Genomic DNA, 21,726 nt, shown 5'->3' with positions numbered 1-21,726 from the left:
GCCTGCCCGCCCGCTCGCAGGCTCGGCCCGCCGGCTCCCGGGGCCGCCGCCGCCGCCGCCGCCGCCGCGCTCGCCTCTGCCGCTCGCGTCCCGCCGCCGCCGCCGCAGCCGCGCGTCTACTCCATGCCGCCGCCGCTCGGCCGGTCACCGCTCGCCCGCCGCCGTCGCCGCCGTCGCCGCCGCCGCCGCCGCCGCGCTGTGAAAGTGAAAGTTTAGACAAAGTTTGGAAGCGGCGCACTCCGGGGAGAGGGAGCGGGCGGGCGGGCGGGCGGGCGGGAGGAGGGGCGCGGGGAGGGGCGGGCGGGGGCGGGGGAGCGCGGCTGCCGAGACACACACACACCCCGGCACACACGCGTGCGGGGACGCACCCGACACGGCCACCCCGACACGTGCTGGCCCGCGTTCCAGCGCAGACACACGCTGACACGCAGCGGGGCCCGGACCCGCCATACGTCGTCCTATACAGAACCATCGAGACACACATTCCGACAACAAAGCACACCAAGACGGCGACACATACACACAGCACAAACACAACTCCCCCACTGACACACACTGACACACGACCTACACCCTGACACAAGGACCCCCCAATATGCATTGCAACAGTGAACCGCATATGCACACAGAGACCCATGGACACACACCTAGATACCGGCTAACACACATTCCAGCACAAGCCTCACCCGAACACTAGTGCACATCGACACACCAACACACACACACACACACTCACGTTCAAGGAGAACACTGGCACACAAAGGATCACACCCCCACACTCCAATCACACAACTCCTACACAAAGACACCCAGACACACACAGTCACACCAAAGCACTTTAGCAGTTGAGGCAATCCACTGAGAACACACCCTGACACATGGAATGACACTGATAAAAGGCAAGTGCACTGACTCATTGTCACATAAACACACAAACACACACCTGACCATGCTAAACAACACAAGGAGCCACCCTGATACAAAAATACCAGTGTCACTGCTATGAAGTGACACTGGCAGCCACAACACCACTGCCATGCCCAGATACACCCGCAGGCCTCAGGCACATTGACCTACAGTCCTGACACCTAGCTGACTGACAGCCTCTCACACAGGTGCTCACACACATACACTCAAGCCCCTCACGCATAGCACATGTGCACACAACCACAAACTTGTACTTGGCCCTGACCGCAAACATATACAGATCTGTCAGGAATCACATAGCCCAACCCTCAGTGACTGAAAGAGGCATCATGGTCTCAGCACACACACACACACACACACACACACACACACCCTGATAAGACTCCACCCCCCACCCCTGCAGGGCCCTGACCCTCGTGTCCAGAGCAGAAAGGAATAAGAGGGAGAGGTTGGTGCTGGGGACCCTGGCACGGGGGCACGAAGAACCCTTGGGTGACCCTAAGATGGGTGAGGAGGCGGTACCAGCAGCCCCCAGGCAGCTCCTGCTGAGACAAAGCTCCCTTCTGCTGCCAGGTGCACCCAGCACCGTCTTGCCCTTCCCGGGCCAAGAAGTTGTGGCAATTCTCAGCTATGCATTGTCTGTTGGAGCGGCTGTCGGTGCCCAGGTGTATGTGTGTGTGTGTGCAGGGCCAGCTGTGTGGGGGCCGCCATGATTATGCCCATTGGTGTGCTGCAAGCAGGTGCAAGGATGTGTGTGTGTGCCTGTGTGAAAATGTCCCTGAGGGAGTGTCAGGATCACATTATGGCAGGGTGGCAGGAGGTATATGAGGTGTTTCTGTAAGTAAGTAAGGTGTAAGGAGAGTAAGCGAGGGTATGTCCAGGAGTATTTTTGTGTGGAGTGTGTTGTGGACTGGTGATGTGGGTCTAGCTGTGTATCTGGGGGGTGCTATGAGTCAGAGAGGATGAGTGTCTGCTGGGCACTGGTGACACAGAAGGGGAAAAGGCAGAAAAGAGGCCCTGCCCTCTGGGGGCTGACATTCTAGTGGGTGTTAGGTGTAGGTGTCAGGTGACGGGGGCCTGGGTCTGATAGGAAGTGCAGAGATGTGTGTGCCCAGGTGAGTGTGTGCGTGTCTGACTGCCTGTGGTGTGTGCGTCAGAAAGCATCCCTGTGCACGATGAGCTTCTGTCTCTGTGGCAGGGTCTGTGTGTGTTCCGGGGTGTGTGTGACCAAGGGGGTGAGTGTGGGTGGGCCTGTCTGTAATCAGGTTCTGTGGGGCAGACTGTGTCAGTGGGTGTGACTGGGAGTGTTTCTCTGTGGGGTGGTCTCTGTGGCTCTGGGACAGTGATGAGGGTCTATGTGTACGAGTGCGTACTCAAGGGTGTGTGTGTATACAAGGGAAGGAGGGAGGAGGTTTGTGTGTCTGTGTCAGGGATGTGGTCTGGTGTGTGTCAGGCCCTGCTGGTGTGCATGCGTATGTGTGGAGGGAGGGAGGGCGCCTGTGTGTGTGTCAGGGCCTGCTGGAGTGTGCGTATGTGTGTGTGTATGTGTGTATATGTGAGAGAGAGGTAGGAAGAGGATCTATCTCTATGCGTGTCAGGCCCTGCTGGTATGTATGTGTGTGTGGAGGGAAGAAGGGGGTCTATGTGTATGTCAGACCCTGCTGGGGTGTGTGTGTATGTGTGTGTGAGGGAGGGGGGTCTCAGTGTGTGTCAGGGATGAGGTCTGTGTATGTCAGGCCCTGCTGGCCTGTGTGTGGGAGGGGGTCTCTGTATGAGGGTGCAGCCTGTACATGCCAGGTCCTGCTGGTGTGTGTGCGTGTGGGGGGGGGGTGTATGAGGGAGGGGGTCTCTGTGTGTGTGTCAGGGATGTGGTCTGTGTATGTCAGGTCCTGCTGGTGTGTGCGAGGATGTGGCTTATATATGTCGGGCCCTGTCGGGGTATGTGTGTGTGATTCCGTGTTTGTGGGGGATCTGTCCCTGGGATCCCACAGGTCAGGTCAGGGCCTCCTCCTGTGCTGGCAGTGGCTGCAGATGCAAGGCCATGGCAGAGGGAATCGATACGTCCTTAAAAATTCAAGGGCTTCTCGTAAACAGAAACTTTTAACACCGGTTAAAGTTTCAGGACCGCTGCTGCCTCCACACCATCACTGCAGGAGGAAGGGGGGCTGAGGGCTTGTGGGGCTTAGGGATGGGCTCAGGGGGACTGGGGGCCTAGGACGAGTGAGGGAAGGGGTTTGGGAAAGAAGTGGGCCACATGGGGGCTGGGGGAGGGGATACAGGAGGGAATTAGGGGCAGTGAGGAGCTGAGGGAAGAGGAGGTGGCGGGAGGGGCTGGATGCTGGGGAAAGGGTAGGGATTAGGTTGGGGCTCCAGGGTTGGGTGAGGGAGGGGAAGCAGGAAGAGGCAGGAAGGGTGGGCATAAAAGGGGGCTGGTGTCTCAGAGGTGGTGGGTAAGGAATAGGTTTGGGGTGACCCAAGAGAGGCTGGGGCTAGGATGTCTGGGGGAAGGGGCTGGGGGGTGTGTGGGTCCAGGAGGGGTTTGGAGGGCTGAGGGAATGGACGGCCTTGGATGAAAGGACACTGGAGGAGTGTGGGCCTGTTGGGGGGCTTGAGGGAGAGCTAGTGGAAAGGCCCAAGGAGGGGGAAGAAATAGCGGCAGTCTTTGGGAATGCCTGGGACCCTTAATGGAGCTGGGGGCTTGGAGGATCTTGGGAGCCAGGTTAACCCCCTTTGCCCCTCTGCAAATGGCCCTGGGAACACACTTAAACCCCTCAATTCAGGCTCAGTCTCCACACCTCCAAACTGTCTTCCCAGCCCTGTTCACCAGCCCCTATGCCCCAGACACTAGGGCTAGGTCAAACCTTTAAACCATTACCTCATACCTACCTCACACTCATCCTTCTATTCACACACACACACATTTACCCATCCTTTCATTCACACACACACACATCCTTCCATTCATATGTACCACTCCCATCCTTCCATCATTCACACACACATAAACACACACACAAACCCATCCTTCCATTCACACACAGAAAACACCCATCCTTCCATTCGTACATACCACTCCCATCGTTCCATCAAACACACACACATGAACCCTTCTGTTCACACAGAAAAAAAACACCCATCCTTCCATTCACACACACACACACGCACACAAAAAAACATCCTTCTATTCTCACACACACACACACAACATCCATCCTTCCATTTATACATGCCACTCCCATCCTTCCATCAAACACGTACACATAAACCCTTCTATTCATGCACAAAAACACCCATCCTTCCATTCACACACACACACACACGCACAAAACCGTCCTTCTTTTCTCACACACACACACAACACCCATCCTTCCATTCATACATACCACTATGCTTCCATCATACACACACACAAACCCATCCTTCCATTCACGCACACACAAAAACACCCATTCTTCCATTCACACACACACAAAATACCCATTTTTCCTTTCACACACACAGAAAACATCTTTCATTCACATACATTCACCATACCCATTCTTCCATATACACACTCATCCTTCCGTTCCATTTCCACACACACACACACAGACCCATTCTTCCATTCATAATACCACACTAATCTTTCTGTTCACACACACACACACAATAACTTTCCATTCACACACTCACCACACCCATTCTTCATATACACACTCATCCTTCCATTCAAACACACACACAGACCCATCCTTCCGTTCACACACACACAAAACAACTTTCCAGTCACACTCACCACACCAATTCTTCCATCCTACACACTCGTGACATTCATCCTTCCATTCACACACATATATAACACCCATCTTTCCATCCATACACGTGCACACACACAACACCCTCCCTATGTGTGCACACACACTCTTACGCATATGTTCACACAGTACATCCACCCATGCTCACACAAACAAGACACTCGCCCCCATATTCGTGCACACAACCACGCTCAGAGCTCTCTCCACACACTCAGATCTCCTCCTCTGTGCCCACAACACCCCCACACTCACTCTGCTCTCCTCTCCACAGCTGCCAACTGGGAGGATTTTTATGGGGAGGCAGAGAGGCTGTTCCGGAGAACATCCCTGCCCCCCGCAAGGGCTCAGGTCTTGGGGCACACCTGACCTTCGAGAAATCATGGGGGAGGAGGGTGCTGCCAGGGGGCTGGGCACAGCTGGGCTGCCACAGCTGGAATCCCCCACATTCCTCCCTGCCGGGGCTGCCCACCTGGCTGTGGCTGGCAGCAGGTGTGTTCTTACAATGCAGGTGTGGGGGGGGGGAGGAGCAGGAACCAGTCTCAGTACCTGGCCAGGATGCCACAGAGGAGGGGGACTGAAGCATCTGGGCCCCAGCAGCCATGCCCTGGGCCATGGAAGGCAGGGCCTGGCCTACTAGGCTCCTGGGCTGCTGGACCCTTGGGCCCCAGCAGCTGAGCAGACCTCTGGGGAGGGTGGGCAAGCATCTGGCATCCAGGGTAAGTGGGCAGCCAAGTTATGGGTACTGCCACAGTGGGAGAAGGGGGGAGCTAGACCCACCTGGCAGGACTGAGGATCCCGATTCCCCCAGAGGGCCTGAGGCCTAGCGTGCATAGTTTGTGCTCCCGGCTAGGGTCCCAGCCTTGTGCTCTCTGTCCCCTTTCCTGGCTGGGGGCCCCGAGTGGGGACTGAACCCAGGGAGTTACAAGTCCCCACTCCTGAGGCACACCTGCCCGGGCACCCACGACCACATCACACATGTGTGGATGCAGACTCCCAATGTCACACAAACACAATCACAAAGACACACACAGGCACATGCAGACACACAAAGATACAGACCCCTCCTCCTTCAGTGTCACAGAATCCTATACAGACACAGGGTCACACAGAGGTGTTGTCACACGAACACACAGACTCACAGAGAATCCCACACAGACCCTCGTGGAGCCATCCACAGACTGACACAAACACCCAGAGCACACGCAAAGAACCACATACACATTGAATCACAAAGACACACTTGGACACACACAGACACAGGGACACAGACTCCCAGAGTCACCTGCGACAGTTACACAGATACACAAAAGGTGCACACAGACACTCTCAGAGTCACATCTGGGGTCACCGAGAGTTGCATGAAGACCCACGAAGGCACAGCGACTCCAACATGGACATGCAGAATTGCACAAAGGCTCACACACACACAAGGCCACACAGTCAAATAAGTATTCAGAATCTCACATAGGACTATACAGGCCCATTGGCTCACACACACATTCAAAATCACCCACAGATATGACACACACAAAGATACAGATCACATACACACACAGAAACACAAGATCACCATGGCCATATAGTCACACTAACACCTAAAATCACTCACAAACACCCCACAATCACAGATGGGGACACACAGACCCACCGCAGTTGCACGTAAGGTCGCACAGATGCACATCCCCACTTGCCCAGACAGAGGACAGGCAGGGCCAGGACCTCCTGTGGCCAACACTCATCTGGAGGCAAGGGAAGGAGTTGGGGAAATGTTTCATTTGCAGCCAGCCAGAGACCCACCCGCCCTGGAAACCTGGCCCTGTGGCTCCTGAATGGGACCTCTGTGCGTTGCCGCTGGGTCTGACAAACTGCACAGGCCTTCCCGGGCCTGAGTGTCAGAGGGTGAGGCCGGCTGCACTGAGCTCCTGACTAAGCCATGAACATGGGGTCCTGGGATCTCAGGGGTCACCCAGCCACATGCCAGGGCCCAGGCTGGAGTCCCCCAGACCAGGGAAGCCCGCCCTTCCCACTCCTGGCCCCTAACACCTCTGGAGGCCACTCCCCAAACCCAGCTTGCAGAGGGGACAACAAAGGGAAGAGGCCCTGTGTCCCAGCTGGTACCACACCTCCAAGTATCTGAGTCTCAGGCCTGATGTGCACTCTCAGGCTGGGGGGCGGCCAGTCTCACACCAAGAGGCCCCTCATTCCAGAGCCCCAATTCCCTCTGCAGCCTGGGGTCGATAGCCATAGCCCCCTCAGCTCATGTCATCACACAAACTCACTGTCACATGCATAGTGTTGCTGTCATACACAGCCATATACAGCCACACTTTCACCCTCAGCCACGCTGTTGCACACAGCCACACTCTCACACATGGCCACACTCTCAGCCATGCTGTCACACAAGGCCACACTGTCACACATGGCTGTTGCACATGGCCACACTGTAACAGATAGCTGTACTATAACACCCTCATTCACACTGTTGCACACAGCCATGTGGTCACACAGTCACGCTGTCATACCTTCAACCATACTGTCACACAGTCACACTATCACACAGCCATGCAATCACGCATGGCCACGCTATCACACCTTCAGCCATGCTGCCACACCCTCAGCCATATCATCACATCCTTGGCCACACAGCTACACACACAGCCACACTGTCACACCTTCAACCACACACACAGTCATATATGGCTACGATGTCATACCCTCAGTCATGCTGTTACACACGCTCACAGAGCTACACATACGGCCATGCTGTCACACCCTCAGCCAAACGACTACACACAACCACGCTGTCACACATGGCTACAATGTCACAAATTTCAGTCATGCTGTTATACACACTCACACCATCACATACAGCCATGGTATCACACACACTGTGACACAGTCACCTGTCACACACAGTCATACACACAGTCATGCTGTCACACAGTCACCTGCCACACAGTCACACGCACAGCCACGCTGTCACACACACGCTGTCACACACAGCCATGCTGTCATCCATGACCATGCTCTCATACCCTCAGCCATGCTGTCACACCTTCAACCACAAAACCACACACAGCCACAGTCACACACAACTATACTGTCAGACCCTCAGCCATGCAGTCACACAGCCACAGTGTCACCTGCACAACTATGTCATCTGTCACATCCCCAGGCATACTGTCACACACAGAAATACTGTCTCACCCAAAACTGGTCACACACGCCTCCAGCCACACGACCTCCCACACCTCACAGTTAGCCAACACTGACCCTCCCTCAAACAGCATTAACACCACGCTAAGCAACAGACGCACTCCAACACCCACAGCCTGCGTGCCCCTGCAGCTGCGCTGTACACGCGGCCACACAGAACCATTTCCCACTTGGTCACAAGGATCACTGCACCCCCAGACTGTGGCACACAGCAGCCCTTTGACTGATGTCTGAACCAAACCAGTCAACCCAGTGAAACAACGACACACCTTCACTGTCATAGTGTCATGGAGCAAGCAGCCAGCAGGCATGTAACCACTGTGGAACAGCTCAAAATCACTCTGATAACACACGCTCACAGTGTCACTGTTGCAGGTGACAGGCACACACCTCACACTGCCACACAGTGCCCACAGTCCCTGGACAGAGCTACAATAAACAACTAGTGACAGCCACACCAATGGTTACAAAGACTGTCACACAACAGTCAGTCTCCTCAGTGCCTGTCACCACATTACGACAGCCCCCTAGGCCATCCCAACAATCATCTGAGCATGCTGCCATAGCCCCAAGATAGTGACTGGGACACCTCCAGCCCCCTCAAGTCGTGAGACAGTGACAGGCCCACACTGACACCCTCCCTCCCCTCTCTACTTGGTGCATGTCAAGCTGGAGAGGAGGGGGCTAATGGACGAGCAGCTGTTGGCAGTGGGTGCCAGCCCCCCCACCTCATGAATATTCATCATCTGGGGCTCTCCTGAACCTGTGGGGAGCCGGAGGTCCCAGGCAGCTGGGCACCCCCTTCTGTGCCAGGAGGCCCTCAGGTGAGGGGGGGCTCCGACTGGCCCCAGCAGCCCTCAGAACCCACACCGAGCTCCACACATAAGCGCACACAGGCTTGTGAACACAGACTCTGACACACAGGCAACAGCCATACAAAGGGACAAGCACACACAGATACACAATCACGTCCAACAACACAGCCACCCCCCTTTACACACACACACACACACACACACCAGGCATGCAAACAGGCACAGACGCAATCCTGCAAACTCGCAATTGTAATCACAAACAGTAGCACACGCAAACCACACAAACACACACACACCAGGCATGCACACACAGGGGCACAGAGTCACATCACCACAAATACGCAGGCACACCATCACATCCAAGGTACATGGGCACTCACTATCACACACACATTTCCAAACACACAGGACTTCCAAATATCCAGTGACTTCCAAACTACAACCACTCCTCATAAAAACACCCACATAAGCACACAAACATGGACTCACAAATTCACAAAAGCATATAGTTCCACTGACTCAAATGCAGACACACACACAACCACCCCTCAACAGTACAGTCACCCACCATCTCACACACACACGCCCGAGGAGCTCTCTCTGCCCACGCCTGACGTTTTACAGGTGGGGAAACCGAGGCATTGAGCAACTGAACGCCCCTTGGAGGAGGACGGGGGCCTCTTGACTCTGGGCGGAGACTCCGGCCCGGCGCCCCCTGCCGGTCCGGCCCCTTCAAGAGCGCGCGGGAAGGTGGAGCGCGCGGGGCGGGCACGCGCCTGACGTAACCATGGCATTCTCCTGGCACGCGCGGCCTGCGCGCTGGGAGGGCGGGGCGGGCGCGTTGCCATGGCGCCGGCGGGTAGCGTGAATGGGGCATTGTTCGCCGCGGCGCCCCGGCCGGGCTGTGCTGATCCCACCCGGACCCACCCGGGCAGACCGAGACTGGGAAAGACGGGGAGAGATGGGGAAATGAGGAGAGGCAGAGAGATGGGGAGAAACGGGGGAGAGATGGGAAGGGACAAGAAGATGGAGAGAGACAAGGGAGAGCTGGGGATAAATGGAGAGATGGAGAGAGACAGAGCAAGACAGAGAGATAGAGAGAGATGGAGAGAAGCAGCGAAATGGGGAGAGAGGGAACCATAGAGAGAGATGGGGAAATGGGAAGATGGGGAGAGACAGAAAATAAGACAGGAAATGATTTCGAGATGGGGACACACGGACAAGGAGAGGAGGAGCGGGAGAGATGACGCATAGAAGGTAAGAGGGAGAGAGATGGCGGGAGGAGAGACACAAGAAAGACATAAGTGGGAAGGCAGAGATGGGGATACATGGACAGAGCCATAGATGGGGAAAAAATGGCACTGAGAAGCCAAGTGAGAGAGACAGATTGGAGTCAGAGTGATGGGAGAGAGAGATGGGGAGAGAACTTGGAGATAGAAACTGACAAAAAAGAAGGACAGACAGAGGGAGAGAGCCAAGGAGAGGCAGAGTGGGGGGCGGGGAGAGAAGGGAGACGAAGGGGTGGGGTGGGAGATGGGTGGAACTAGTCAGTCAGTACCCACAGAGCCCCTGTGTGCACAGAGAAAGTCAGAGACACTGAAAGGCAGGAGGAGACCTAGCCATAGAGGGACACAGGGAGGTGGAGAGTCAGAAATATCCAGACGTGGGGGACTGAAGGGAAACTTGAACCTCAGCTGCTTGCTCTGAGTCTCTAGTCTCACTGACCCCAACCGTGGTCATGCCTGACCTCCTCCACCTGCCTTTGGATGACTCGCCTTCCCTGGTTTGACACACTCGGAAGGCAGGCCCTCTGTTCTATACATCAGCACATCCCCACTAACAATATGTCATTCCCACAGGGACCCAGCCTTCACAAACACTGCCCCATATACCCCAGGACACACCCACCCAGTGGCTTATACCCTCATGGACACAGTGACATCTTGCTCTTATGGTCAGTCACACCTGCGGATGCACTTACGACACCCAGGGACACTCAATGATGGACACAGGCAGACACATATCATACATGTGGACTCACACAGGGACTCCTACCCAAATCAGAGTGACACCTGACAGTTACATGAGTTACAAACCTGCATGGACCTTGTCAAACACATAGTCACAGTCAGACATGGTCATACCCCATCACAGAGCTCACACCTCCCCAGGAACAGTGTCATATGTGGCCACCACCAGACACATGCTGCACCTTCACACCTGGACAAGTGTTCACAGACTCACTGACACCCTCACAGACACATGAGCACCTTCCACCCTGCGTCTGACCCACTGACCAGGCACCCTGTCCCATGTACCGGGGTACTTGGTCTAGTTCTTCACATCTGAGTTGGTGGGGGCTGACACTAGTCACTAGTGGAGGTAGGGATGTGGGGAAAGAGAAGCAAAACCTCGCTCTCAGTCTCCCCAAAGAGCTGGATTAGGTCAAACCAGGGTGGTCCCCAACTGCTGGCTGCCTAGGTCAGCTTGGCCCAAACCTGGACCAAGGGTGGCCCCTGGTGGCCACAATTGGTCTCTGCACCCATCTGTGACAGATGAGGGGCGGCCCAGTGTCGAGCCTGGAACAGAGGACAGAGGGCAGGTCCAGGCCAGAGCTCAGCACAGAGACCAGAGTCCAGATCCACGGTCCATAAGTGAGAACCCAGACCTAGAATCAGAATCTGAAATCCAGATCCCAGAATCTAGAGTCCACATCCAATAACCTAGAATCAGAATCTTGACCCTAGATTCCCAGATCTAGAATCCAGATCCAAGAACCCAGACCCCAGAATTCCGAATATAATAATCTGAGTCTAAGGATACAGAATCCAGATCTAAAATCTCAGATGCCAGAATCCAGATCAAAGAACACAGAATCTAAAATCCAAACAGCAAAATCAGAGAATCCAGAATCTAGAACCCAGATTCAAGAACCCGCATCCCAGGATAAAAAAAAATCTAGAACCTAGAATCCAGAGCCCAGTTCCCAAAATCCATGTCCCAGACCCCAGCCCCCTGCCTTCCCTGAGCCCTCTAGATTAGAGCCGGGTTGGTAGGGCAGGAACAAAGCAAAGGGGCTGGGAAGGAGCCTCTCAGTGACGCAGTGTTCAGACCAACAGCCCTCTCCCAGCTGCTGCCCGTTTCCGGCTTACCCCTGTGTGTGCACATACACACGTGCACACATGTGTGCATGTAGACACATATATATACAAGAAGAACCCAACAGGATCCTACACAGACTCACACACCAGTCATACAGCCTGTGACCATCAGAAGTACAGCGTCACACACCCTTGAAGACACCTGCACCCAAAAGTATATACGCACAACCACACACACACATACAGAGGGTCATACACACACTTATACCCTGACACGCATCATTGCTCAAAGACACAGGAACCACCATCCGTTCTTCTTTTACATGCAGACATACACTCATCTGTGCACCCACCTGGCCACCCCCACCCAAGCTCTGAGACACACAGCCAACACTCAGGGACACTCAAAACCCCACAATTCCCAGCCCTGTTCACAGACACACTCGTAGAATCACGGAGTCTGGAACAGGCGTGTGGGCACAGGCGTGCACACACACACACTCCTCCGAGCTCAGAGAAGCCCTGTGCCTTGGCAGCCACGCAGCCCCTGGGAACCGGACCCTCGGGAAGGGGCTCACAGCTCACCCCCGTGCCCACCCCCTCTCTCCCCCGCCTGGCCTGCTGGCGGGCTTTAATACAGATGCCAAACTCATAATTGTAACTGAGGGTGACAGGGTCACCTTGAGCCCCAGATGCTCGTGCGGTGACAGATGGCGTTGGCAAACCTGATTAGCAGCCCCCGTGCCAGCGCCTGTGGCACCTGCATCCCAGCCCCTCCCCCACTCCCCCACCACTCATTACCCACCCATTACTGGGCCTGGGGGGCAGGGGGTGGGGCTGGCTGGCACTGCCCAGGAGGGGGCAGGGACTCTGGGGCCCCCTGGCACCAAGGTTCCCAGCTGGCTCCCCTGGCTGGCAGGAGGTGGGCACAGCTGAGGGGGGAGAAAGCACCTCATGCCCGCCAGAGAGAGGGGGGACTGCGGTGCCAGGACTGAGCTGCTCACTCAGATGCTGCTTGGGGTTTGGCACAGGACCCTGGAGGGGGGAGAGACCCCTCCCCCCAAAGGCCCCTCCTGACTCCCCCTAGGCCTCTTCGAGCAAGACCTTGGGAGCGGCCTGCCTGGGCCGTTCCCATCTCTCCATCCTGGCCTGCAGGGTCAGAGGTCACAGGCTCTCACGCCCCACTGGCCCATCTGTTTCCTCAGGTTCCCCCCTCCTGCTCCCCTCACCTGGGGCCTTCCTTCCTGAGGCAGGAAGAGGGCCGAGGGGGCCTGCCGCCCGGCCCCCACCCCAAGCTCCGGGGGGCATTTGGAGGCAACCCTGACAGCGCCACATGTCCCTGCGTCTGTGCCAGACGGGCCCATCTGCTAGGGCTCTGGTTCCAGCCGCCCAGAGCCAGGCCTCCCGTGCCCAGCCTCAGACCCCCTGCCCCTCGATCCCCATGCTCACCATGGCCACTCTGCCCACCCCTCCCAGGGAGCCCCACAGAAGAACAGACACACACACAGCTGGGCTTGGCCAACCTTTATGGTTCCCGTGGAATTCCATGCCAGGTGTGGCACTGTATGGAGACTCGAGTGGAGGTGGAGCAGGGGCCATCAAGGGAAGAGGCAGCTGAGAGCACGTGGGTCCTGCCTTGATATCAGGGGACCCGCGTTGTACCCCAGCAGCTGTGTCTGCCTGCCTGCCTTGGGTCATCGCTGTGTCTCCAGGTCTGGGTGGGGCTGTCTGTCCTCCCTGTAGCTGGGAGTGTGTCTTTGACTCATTCTGTGAGAGGCAGTGCACCCTAGTGGTTAAGAGTGGGTGCCAGGCTGCCTGGGTTCAAATCTCAACTCTGCCATTTACTGTGGTGTGACCCTGAGTAAATGAGGTCACCTCTTGGGGACTCAGTTTCTTCATTTGTAAAAATGGGGTGATATTAACCCCTATCTCTTAGGGTTGCAGTGAGGCTTCCATGAGTTAGTACAAGCAAAACCCTTAGCACAGACTTGGCGGGCAGTGAGGGCTCAATAAGGGTTTTTATACTAATAGTCGCTATGAGTCAGAATTGACTCAACGGCAGTGGGTTTGGTGGGTTTTTTTTTTTTTTTTTGGTACACTAAGCCCTAGTGACACAGTGGTTATGCGCTCAAATGCTAACCAAAAGCTTGTCGATTCAAACCCGTCAGCTCCTTGGCAGAAAGATGTAGCAGTCTGCTTCTGTAAAGATTAAAACCAAACTAAGCCCACTGCTGTCAAGATTCTGACTCATAGAGACCCTATAGGACAGAGTAGAACTGCCCCACAGGGTTTCCAAGGAGTGGCTGGTGGATTCGAACTGCCCTCATTTTGGTTAGCAGCTGAGCTCTTAACCACCGTGCCAATAGGGCTCCTCGGTAAAGATTAGAGCCTTGTAATCTTGTAAACACTATGGAGCAGTTCTACTTTGTCCTGGAGGGTCGTTGTGATTCAGAATTGACTTAACAGCAACAGGTTTTGATTTAACGCTATTAGTGTTCCACCCCATGGCTGAGCCTGCGTCCAGAGTCCCTGGAAGCAGGGAAGGGCTTGAACCTGCCTGCTTGCCCTGTGTCCCTGGCCTCTTGATCCAGGGTACACCAGCCAAGTCAGGGATTTTCTCTGCCCATTTCCCTTCCCAGTGTCCATGTCTGTGTGTCCATCCATGGTGCTCAGCTCACGGCTTCGGGCCACACTGACACCCCTCAACCAGCATGGTAGACGTCTTCACCTGCCGACGGGAGGCTGGGCTGCCCGCCCGACACCACAGGACCACAGGTGTCCAGCGCTTGCGAGTGGGTACACAGCTGCTGCAGAGGATGATCGGGGAGGCATCCGAACTAGGAACATAGAAGGAGGAGCAGTGGCCAAAGCAGAGGTGGTTGCGGAGGCGGGTGGCTGTGCAGCCGGGACGGGAGAGCACCTGGGGCCAGAGGCAGGGAGACAGGTCAGGGTGATGGGGCCAGGGTGTCGAGAATAATCTCTGTCCACATCCACCCATCTTGAGAGGCATGGATGCTGGAGCCTGGCTGCCTGGGTTAAAATCCTGACTCTGCCATCTGCTGGCGGTGTGACCTGGGAAGGGTGACTCAACCTCTCTATGCTTTGGTTTCCTCACCTCCTTCTCTCCTTACAACTGGCACCCCCCCCCCATGAGGTTTCTTGTCTTCCTTAGAATAAAATCCAAAGTCCAATCCATGGCCCACAAGTCCCTGCACACTCTGCCCCCATCACCCTCCTCCCCTCATCTCCCCTACCCTCCCCTTCACTTGCTCTGCCCCAGCCACACTGGCTTCCTCCATGTTCTAAGACGTTCAACTCCTTCCTGTCGCCAGACCTTTGGCCCCGCTGTGCCCTCCACCTGGACCACTCTTCCGTTCACCCTTCCCCACCCCCTCCAACTCATCCTTCCTTCCTTAGAGGTGGTTCCAAGGGAAATTACGCCCCCTGATGATGGTCTCTCCCACAGCACCCTACTCTCTTTCTTCATGGTGCTCACTGCAATTTCTAGTTATGGCCGTTTGGGGTGTTTGCTCTTTTTATTGGTTCTCTCCTAGAACATGAGCTACTTATAGGCAGGAACTTTATCTTCTTAATGGCTGTAACCCCAGTAGGTACTTAATAAGAGGTGACACTTATGGCCTCATGGTTAAGCGTTTGGCTGCTAACCAAAACGTCTGCAGTTCGAATCCACCAGGTGCTTCTTGGAAACTCTATGGGGCAGTTCTACTCTGTCCTATAGGGTTGCTATGAGTTGGAATCGACTCGACAGCAACGGGTTTTTTTTGGGTTTTAATGCCATGCCAGGCCCTGTACCAAGCACCTTACTCAGATTAACTGTCCTCTCAATGACGCTGTGTGGCCACTACTATTATTATCCCCATTTACTGATGAGGAAACTGAGGCAAAGAGAACTCCCTTGCCTAAAGTCATACAGCTTCTGAGGGTGCTGCTAGCCCTTAGAATGTGTCTGTGCCAATTAGGATAAGGTGCCTGTTATGGATTGAATCGTGTCCCCCCAAAATAAGTGTTGTAAATCCTAACCCCTGTAGTGGTTATAATCTCATTTGGGAATGGATTTTCTTTGTTATGTTAATGAGGCAGTGTTAGTGGAGGGTGTATCTTAAATCAATCTCTTCTGAGATATAGAAGAGATTATTAAGCAAGCAAGAAGAGATGGGAGAAGATAGATGCCACGCCACATGAAAATCCCTGAGGAACAGAAGCCGAAACGAGACAAGGAATTTTTTGAGAGTTGACAGAGAGAGAAAGTCTTTCCCTAGAGCCAGCGCCCTGAATTCGGACTTCTAGCCTCCTAAACTGTGAGAAAATAAAGTTCTGTTGGCTAAAGCCACCCACTTGTGGTATTTCTGCTACAGCAGCACTAGATAACTAAGACAGCACCCTTCTGGGATGGTTGCAGCTCTGGGTGAGGGTGCACAGCTGAATCCTGGGTCTGGGGTCCCTTCTGCATTATGTGCAGCTGTCTGGAGAGCCCTGTGGCTGGTAAGCGGCAGCAGTAGGATTCAGGAGGAGGTAGCCTGGCCCCAGGGTCATGCAATCACCACTGCATCACACTGTCTCTCATCTTGGCAGAGGCTTGCTGAACAAATAATGAGCCCAAGGAGCTGATGCCCTGGCAGGCATGGTCTCAAGCACCATACTTGAATCCTCAACTGCTATTAACTCCATTTTCTTGTGGTGGAAATTGAGGCTCAGAGAAGAGAAGCCACTTGTCCTGGGTCACATGGAAATCAGAAGTTAGGGCAGAATTTGAACTCAGGTGCACTTAACCAGTGCACCATATAAATTCCCGCAAGCCTCATGGAGCAGCCACTGAACACAGCTGTGAGAGCTCCCTATGCCTGTCTCATTACAGCTGCCCAGCACCGCCTAGGAGGCAGGCACTACTATTCTTCACTCAACCAACACTTACTGAGCATCTATTACATGCCTGGCTCTGCTCTAGGACCTGGGGACAGGGACACAGCAATGAATAAAAAAAAAATCCCTGCCCTGGTGGAGTGGATGGACATTCTAGTGGGAGAGATAAAGGGAAAAGGCAATTACAAAGTAAGTTTCATAATAAATGCATCACAAAATGTTAGGGGATGCTGTGTGCTACAGAGAGAAAGCAGGAGAATGGGAGCAGGGAGGGAGGTACTACATTTTTAAACAAATGACATTTGAGAAAAACATGAAGGAAGTGAGGGAAGGTGCCAAAAGGATGTCTGGGGAAGAGGGCTCAAGGCAAAGAGAACAGTCAGTGCAAAGGCCCTGAGGTAGATATAACCTTGGTGTGTCCTGGGATCAGGGAGGAGGCCAGTGTGGCTGGATTGGAGTGAGTGAGGGGAAAGGTGGGCAGAGGTGATAAGGGCAGATGGTGCAGGGCCTTGTGTGCTGTGGGGAGGACTTGGGCTTTTGCTCCAAGTGAGGTGGGAGCCCTGAAGGGTTCTGAGCAGAGAAAGGACCTGACCTGACTCAGGTGCTACAGGCGCCCCCTGGCTGATGAACAGAAAATAGCCTGGAGTGCTGCCAACCCCAGAAACTTAAGACCAGGTGGAGGTGACTGCACTGGCCCAGGCAGGAGAGGGCTATGCCCCATTTTACAAAGGAGGAACTGAGGCTCAGAACCACCTGATGGAAAAAGCAGGACTTGAATCCAGGCCTGTTCAGGACTGGAGCCTGTGTTCTTTGCCAGCACTGAGACCCAGCTCCTTCCTCCCCCACCTGCTCACCTGAGTGAAGGGCATGGCTTTGCATGTCTCCCGGGCCAATTCCTGCGGGTCCAGTGGCAGAAACACAGTGGTGGCAGTGGCCACCTCCCGTCCACTTTGCATAGTCTCCAGCCACCTGGTTTTCTGCAGGCCCAAGAAGGCATTCCAGCTGCCAAGCGCAGAGGCTGGCACCTGGGGGCCCGGGGCCCCTCGGGTCAGAGCCTGGGTCCTGTTGGCAGTAGCCCAGGGCTGAGGTGGGGGACCCTGGGGTACAAGTGCCAGGCCTGAGCCTGTGGGCACCCAGGCTCCGCTAAGCAGGCTCAGAAGAATGGCCAGCCAGCTAAGGAGCATCTGCTTGTCCATCTGTCTGTCCATCAATCTGGGACTGGGCTCAGGGTCCTGGGGAGTGGATCCTGCTGTCTGGTGAATGGAGTCTGGGCCCTCCAGGCCCTCTTTACATCACTTGCCCCCCACCAGGGTAGTGTGAGAGGCACCTCTGCAAACCCACCACGGGGGAGGAATGTAAACGCAGCCCTGCTTGGTTCCCGCCCCACCTCCCAGCCTGGGGGCAGGGGCTGAGGGCTGGGCCTGAAGGTGTGTGGGCTGTAGGGACCAGGAAAGGCAGGTCTAGGGACATGACAGTGGAGGGCACAATGCCTGAGGCCTTTGAGAGGCTCCTTTCCTTGTCCTGGACTCCTGTGCATTCATTTAGCAAAATCTCAGGCTTTTTGGGTTAGAATCCCAGCACTGCATCTTCTTGGCTGTGCAACCTTGGGAAAGTCCCTCAACCACTCTGGGCCTCAGCTTCCTCTTATGTAAAACAGGGATAATAACAGAACCTACCACACAGGGATGTCCTGAGAACTCAGTGAGACAATTTATATTAGGAGTTTAAAACAGGGGCTGATACACAGTAAGCACCATGGGCCAGCTATGATTAACATTATTGCCCTTCTAATTTTTCCTTTAGCTCCTGTTATAGGCCAGACATAGTTCTGAGCCCTGAGGACAAAGGGATCAAGACAGAAAAAAGGTCCTCACTGTCAAAGATTTTACATCCTGGTGGGGAAAACGGATAATAAAAATTAACTGAGTTCAGTCTTGAGTGTTATGAAGATATTCAAATAGGGTGTGCCTCAGAGGGGTCAGTGGGGGTCTTCTATCCCCAGGATGGTCAGGTCTTTCCGAGGAGGTGACATTTTTGCAGAGACCTGAGATGAGGTTAGAGGCTGTGGGAACCCCAAAGGCGGAGGCCTAGTAGGGGTTGGAGGTTAAAGGGGGTGGGAACCACGTCCCAGGCTTTGGGGCCCTGGAGGCGCCTGGGGGGTCCGGACTGGGATCTGGCACCTCGGTGTCCCCCATCTCGCACCCAGGTGAGATGCTGCGAGGCCGCGGGGCGGTGAGAAGCAGCCGGTTCGGCCGTTCCCGCGCCCCGCCCCCCAAGCCGGAGCGCGACGGGGCGCGCTCGCCCTCTGGCGGCGGCTCTCGGCACTGCGCGGCGGCCCCTCCCAGGACATTTGGCTTCCGGACTTCCTACCCTCCCGCTTAGCGCTGCCACATCCGAGGCCCAGATTGTCCCCCAAGCTGTCCTCCCTCTTCCCCCCCGACCCAACTAAGGGTAGATCTATCCTGCAGGGTGCTCAGGCCCCAAACCTTGAAGTATCCGTAATGGTCTTTCTCCGACCCTCATCACAGCTGGTATGACAGCAAGTCCAAGCCACTTTAAGGATCCACCTAGAATCCTCCCACTTCTCACTCCCTCTTCTCCCGCACCTGGTCCCAGCCCCGTCACCTCCTACCTGGACCAGCGCAGTCACCTCCTCCCTGGGGAGTCTCCTGACTCCGCCCTTATCCCCCCACCCCACTGTGTTCTGTCTACAGGAGGTCGCCCGTGAGCACCTGCGTCAGATCAGGTTCCTTCTCAGCTCAGAACCCTCCAGGGCTCCCACCTCACTCGGAAGCAAAAGCCCGAGTCCTCCCCGCGGCCCACACGGCCCTGCATGGCCTGCCCGCCCCTCCCTGGCCTCCTCGCTCACTTGGCTCCAACCGTACGGGCTTCCTTGCTCTTCTCCAGATTCACCAAGCATAGTAATACTATGCTGCTGTACAAAAGGCAGCGGAAGCTCTGTAAGTTCTGACATGGAAAGACATCAATACAAATTATTAAGTTAAAAAAAAAAAAGATCAGAACAAGATGTCTACTATGTTGACCTTTTTGGGGAAGGGAGAATAGGAAAATAAAGCTACATTTACTTGTATTTGCATATTGAAAAGACCAGGAGGCTTTTCCTGTTGGGGAGCCCCATGGAAATGGGCAGATAGGGATAGGGGAAGCTTCACTTTAGAGTTTAAAATGTGTTTTACCCTATGTGCCTGTGTTGTCTCTTCAAAAAGAAAATTAAGAAAAGGGAAAAAGTCTCTCCCACTCCTAAGGCAGAAGCTCCATTTTCCCTCCCAGAAACAACTGCTGTGAACTTCTTATAAATACTTGAATATATATGTCCCTTGTATTCTTGTTTTTAAACATAACTGAAACGAGTCTCTACCCTTGCTCTGCCGCTTGATTCTTCAATGAACAATTTCAAGTTCAAGTATGGCTAAAAATATAACAAACACCCCGGTACTCATTAGCAGGCTAAGAAATAGACGATTACAGATACAAGGGAAAACAGCTCTATATCTCTCCCTAATTCATTCCTGAATGTGTGGATTATAATCCTCAAACACACAACTCTTTTGTGTTTTAAATTTAACGTCCGTGGTATCACAGCGCGGGCATCCTTTTAACATTCACCTTTCCTCCACACTGTGTTCCTTCATTTTCACCACTGAAGAGCATTCCACTACACATTTATACCTGTTACGGATTGAACTGTGTCCCCCCAAAGTGTCTTGGAAAACCCCTATATTTGTGGTTATAATCCATTTGGGAATGGATTTACTTTGTTGTGGTAATGAAGCAGTATTAATGTAGATGTGTCTTAAATCAATCTCTTTTTCGATATAAGAGAAATTAAACAAGTAAGTGAGCAAGCAGAGATGAAGGAAGATAGATGCCATGCCACATGAAGATCACCAAGGAGTCAAGGAACAGAAGCTAAAGAGACAAGGACCTTCCCCCAGAACCCACAGAGAAAGAAAGCCTTCCCCTGGAGCTGGTGCCCTGATTTCAGACTTCTAGCCTCCAAAACTGTGAGAAAATTAATTTTTGGTCGTTAAAGCTATCCACTTGTGATATTTTTGTTATAGCAGCACTAGATCACTAAGACAATACTCCAATTGGCAGTGGGTTTGTATCTCCATTACCCAATTTGTAGCTATTACAAAAAATTCTGCAAGGAACATTCTGGAAAATGACTTTTGCACCTTGCTTTTTGCACTTACTCTACCTAGAAGTTTGCTGTGTATTATGGATTGAATTGTATCCCCCCAAAAGATAAGTTGAAGTCCTAAACCCTAGTACATGTGAACGTGACCTTGTTTGGAAATAGGGCCTTTGAAGACGTTATCAGTTAAATTAACATGTGGTCATACTTGAGTAGGATGGGTCCTAATCCAATATGAGTGTTGTCCTTATAAAAGAGACACAGAGGGAAGATGGCCATGTGAAAACAGAAGCAAAGATAGGAGTCATGTATCTACCAGCCAAGGAAGGCTAAGGGTCACCAGTCATCACCAAAAACTAGAAGAGAGGCACAGAACAGATTCTCCTTTGGGGCCCTAGAAGGAATCAACACAGCTGACACCCTAATTTTTTTTTAATCTAAACCAGACTAGGAAGAAAGGCCTGGCAATCTACTTCCAAAAATCAGCCAATGAATCACAGAGGTCAGAATCTAAATGATCATGTAGCTGGTGCAGGACCAGGCAGTGTTTTATTCCAATATGCATGGGGTTGCCATGACTCCAGGGCCAGGACTGACCTCCACAGCAACCAACAACAACAGCCTCAACTTAATATCACAGGGATACAACTAGAAATTAGCATTTAGCCAGTAAAGTTCAAATTTACTGCTTTACTGCCTTGTCTCCCTTCTTTCCTTCTTGTCTTTCTTCCTTCAATCCTCTCTCTCTCTTTTTTTTTTTTGTGGGGGGGGGGTAAACATATTTTATTTATTTTTTAATTATTGTACTTTAGATGAAAGTTTATAGAGCAAAC

At 53.7% G+C, this 21,726-nt stretch overlaps 1 protein-coding gene across 1 annotated transcript; it reads right to left on the bottom strand.

The window, feature by feature from the left end:
- Window positions 1–14,165: 14,165 nt before the first annotated feature.
- Window positions 14,166–17,918, bottom strand: DAND5 (DAN domain BMP antagonist family member 5). Its single transcript, XM_023551922.2, has 2 exons — window positions 17,589–17,918; window positions 14,166–14,773 (listed from the first exon to the last, which is right to left on the bottom strand). The coding sequence occupies exons 1-2, from the start codon at window positions 17,916–17,918 to the stop codon at window positions 14,528–14,530; spliced, it is 576 nt and encodes a 191-aa protein (XP_023407690.1). The 3' UTR covers window positions 14,166–14,527.
- Window positions 17,919–21,726: the final 3,808 nt, after the last annotated feature.

This window comes from Loxodonta africana, chromosome 3 (assembly GCF_030014295.1).
Source record: "Loxodonta africana isolate mLoxAfr1 chromosome 3, mLoxAfr1.hap2, whole genome shotgun sequence".
Classification (NCBI taxonomy): domain Eukaryota; kingdom Metazoa; phylum Chordata; class Mammalia; order Proboscidea; family Elephantidae; genus Loxodonta; species Loxodonta africana.
Note: the sequence above shows the minus strand (reverse complement) of the source record. Positions and strands in the feature narration are given on the sequence as shown.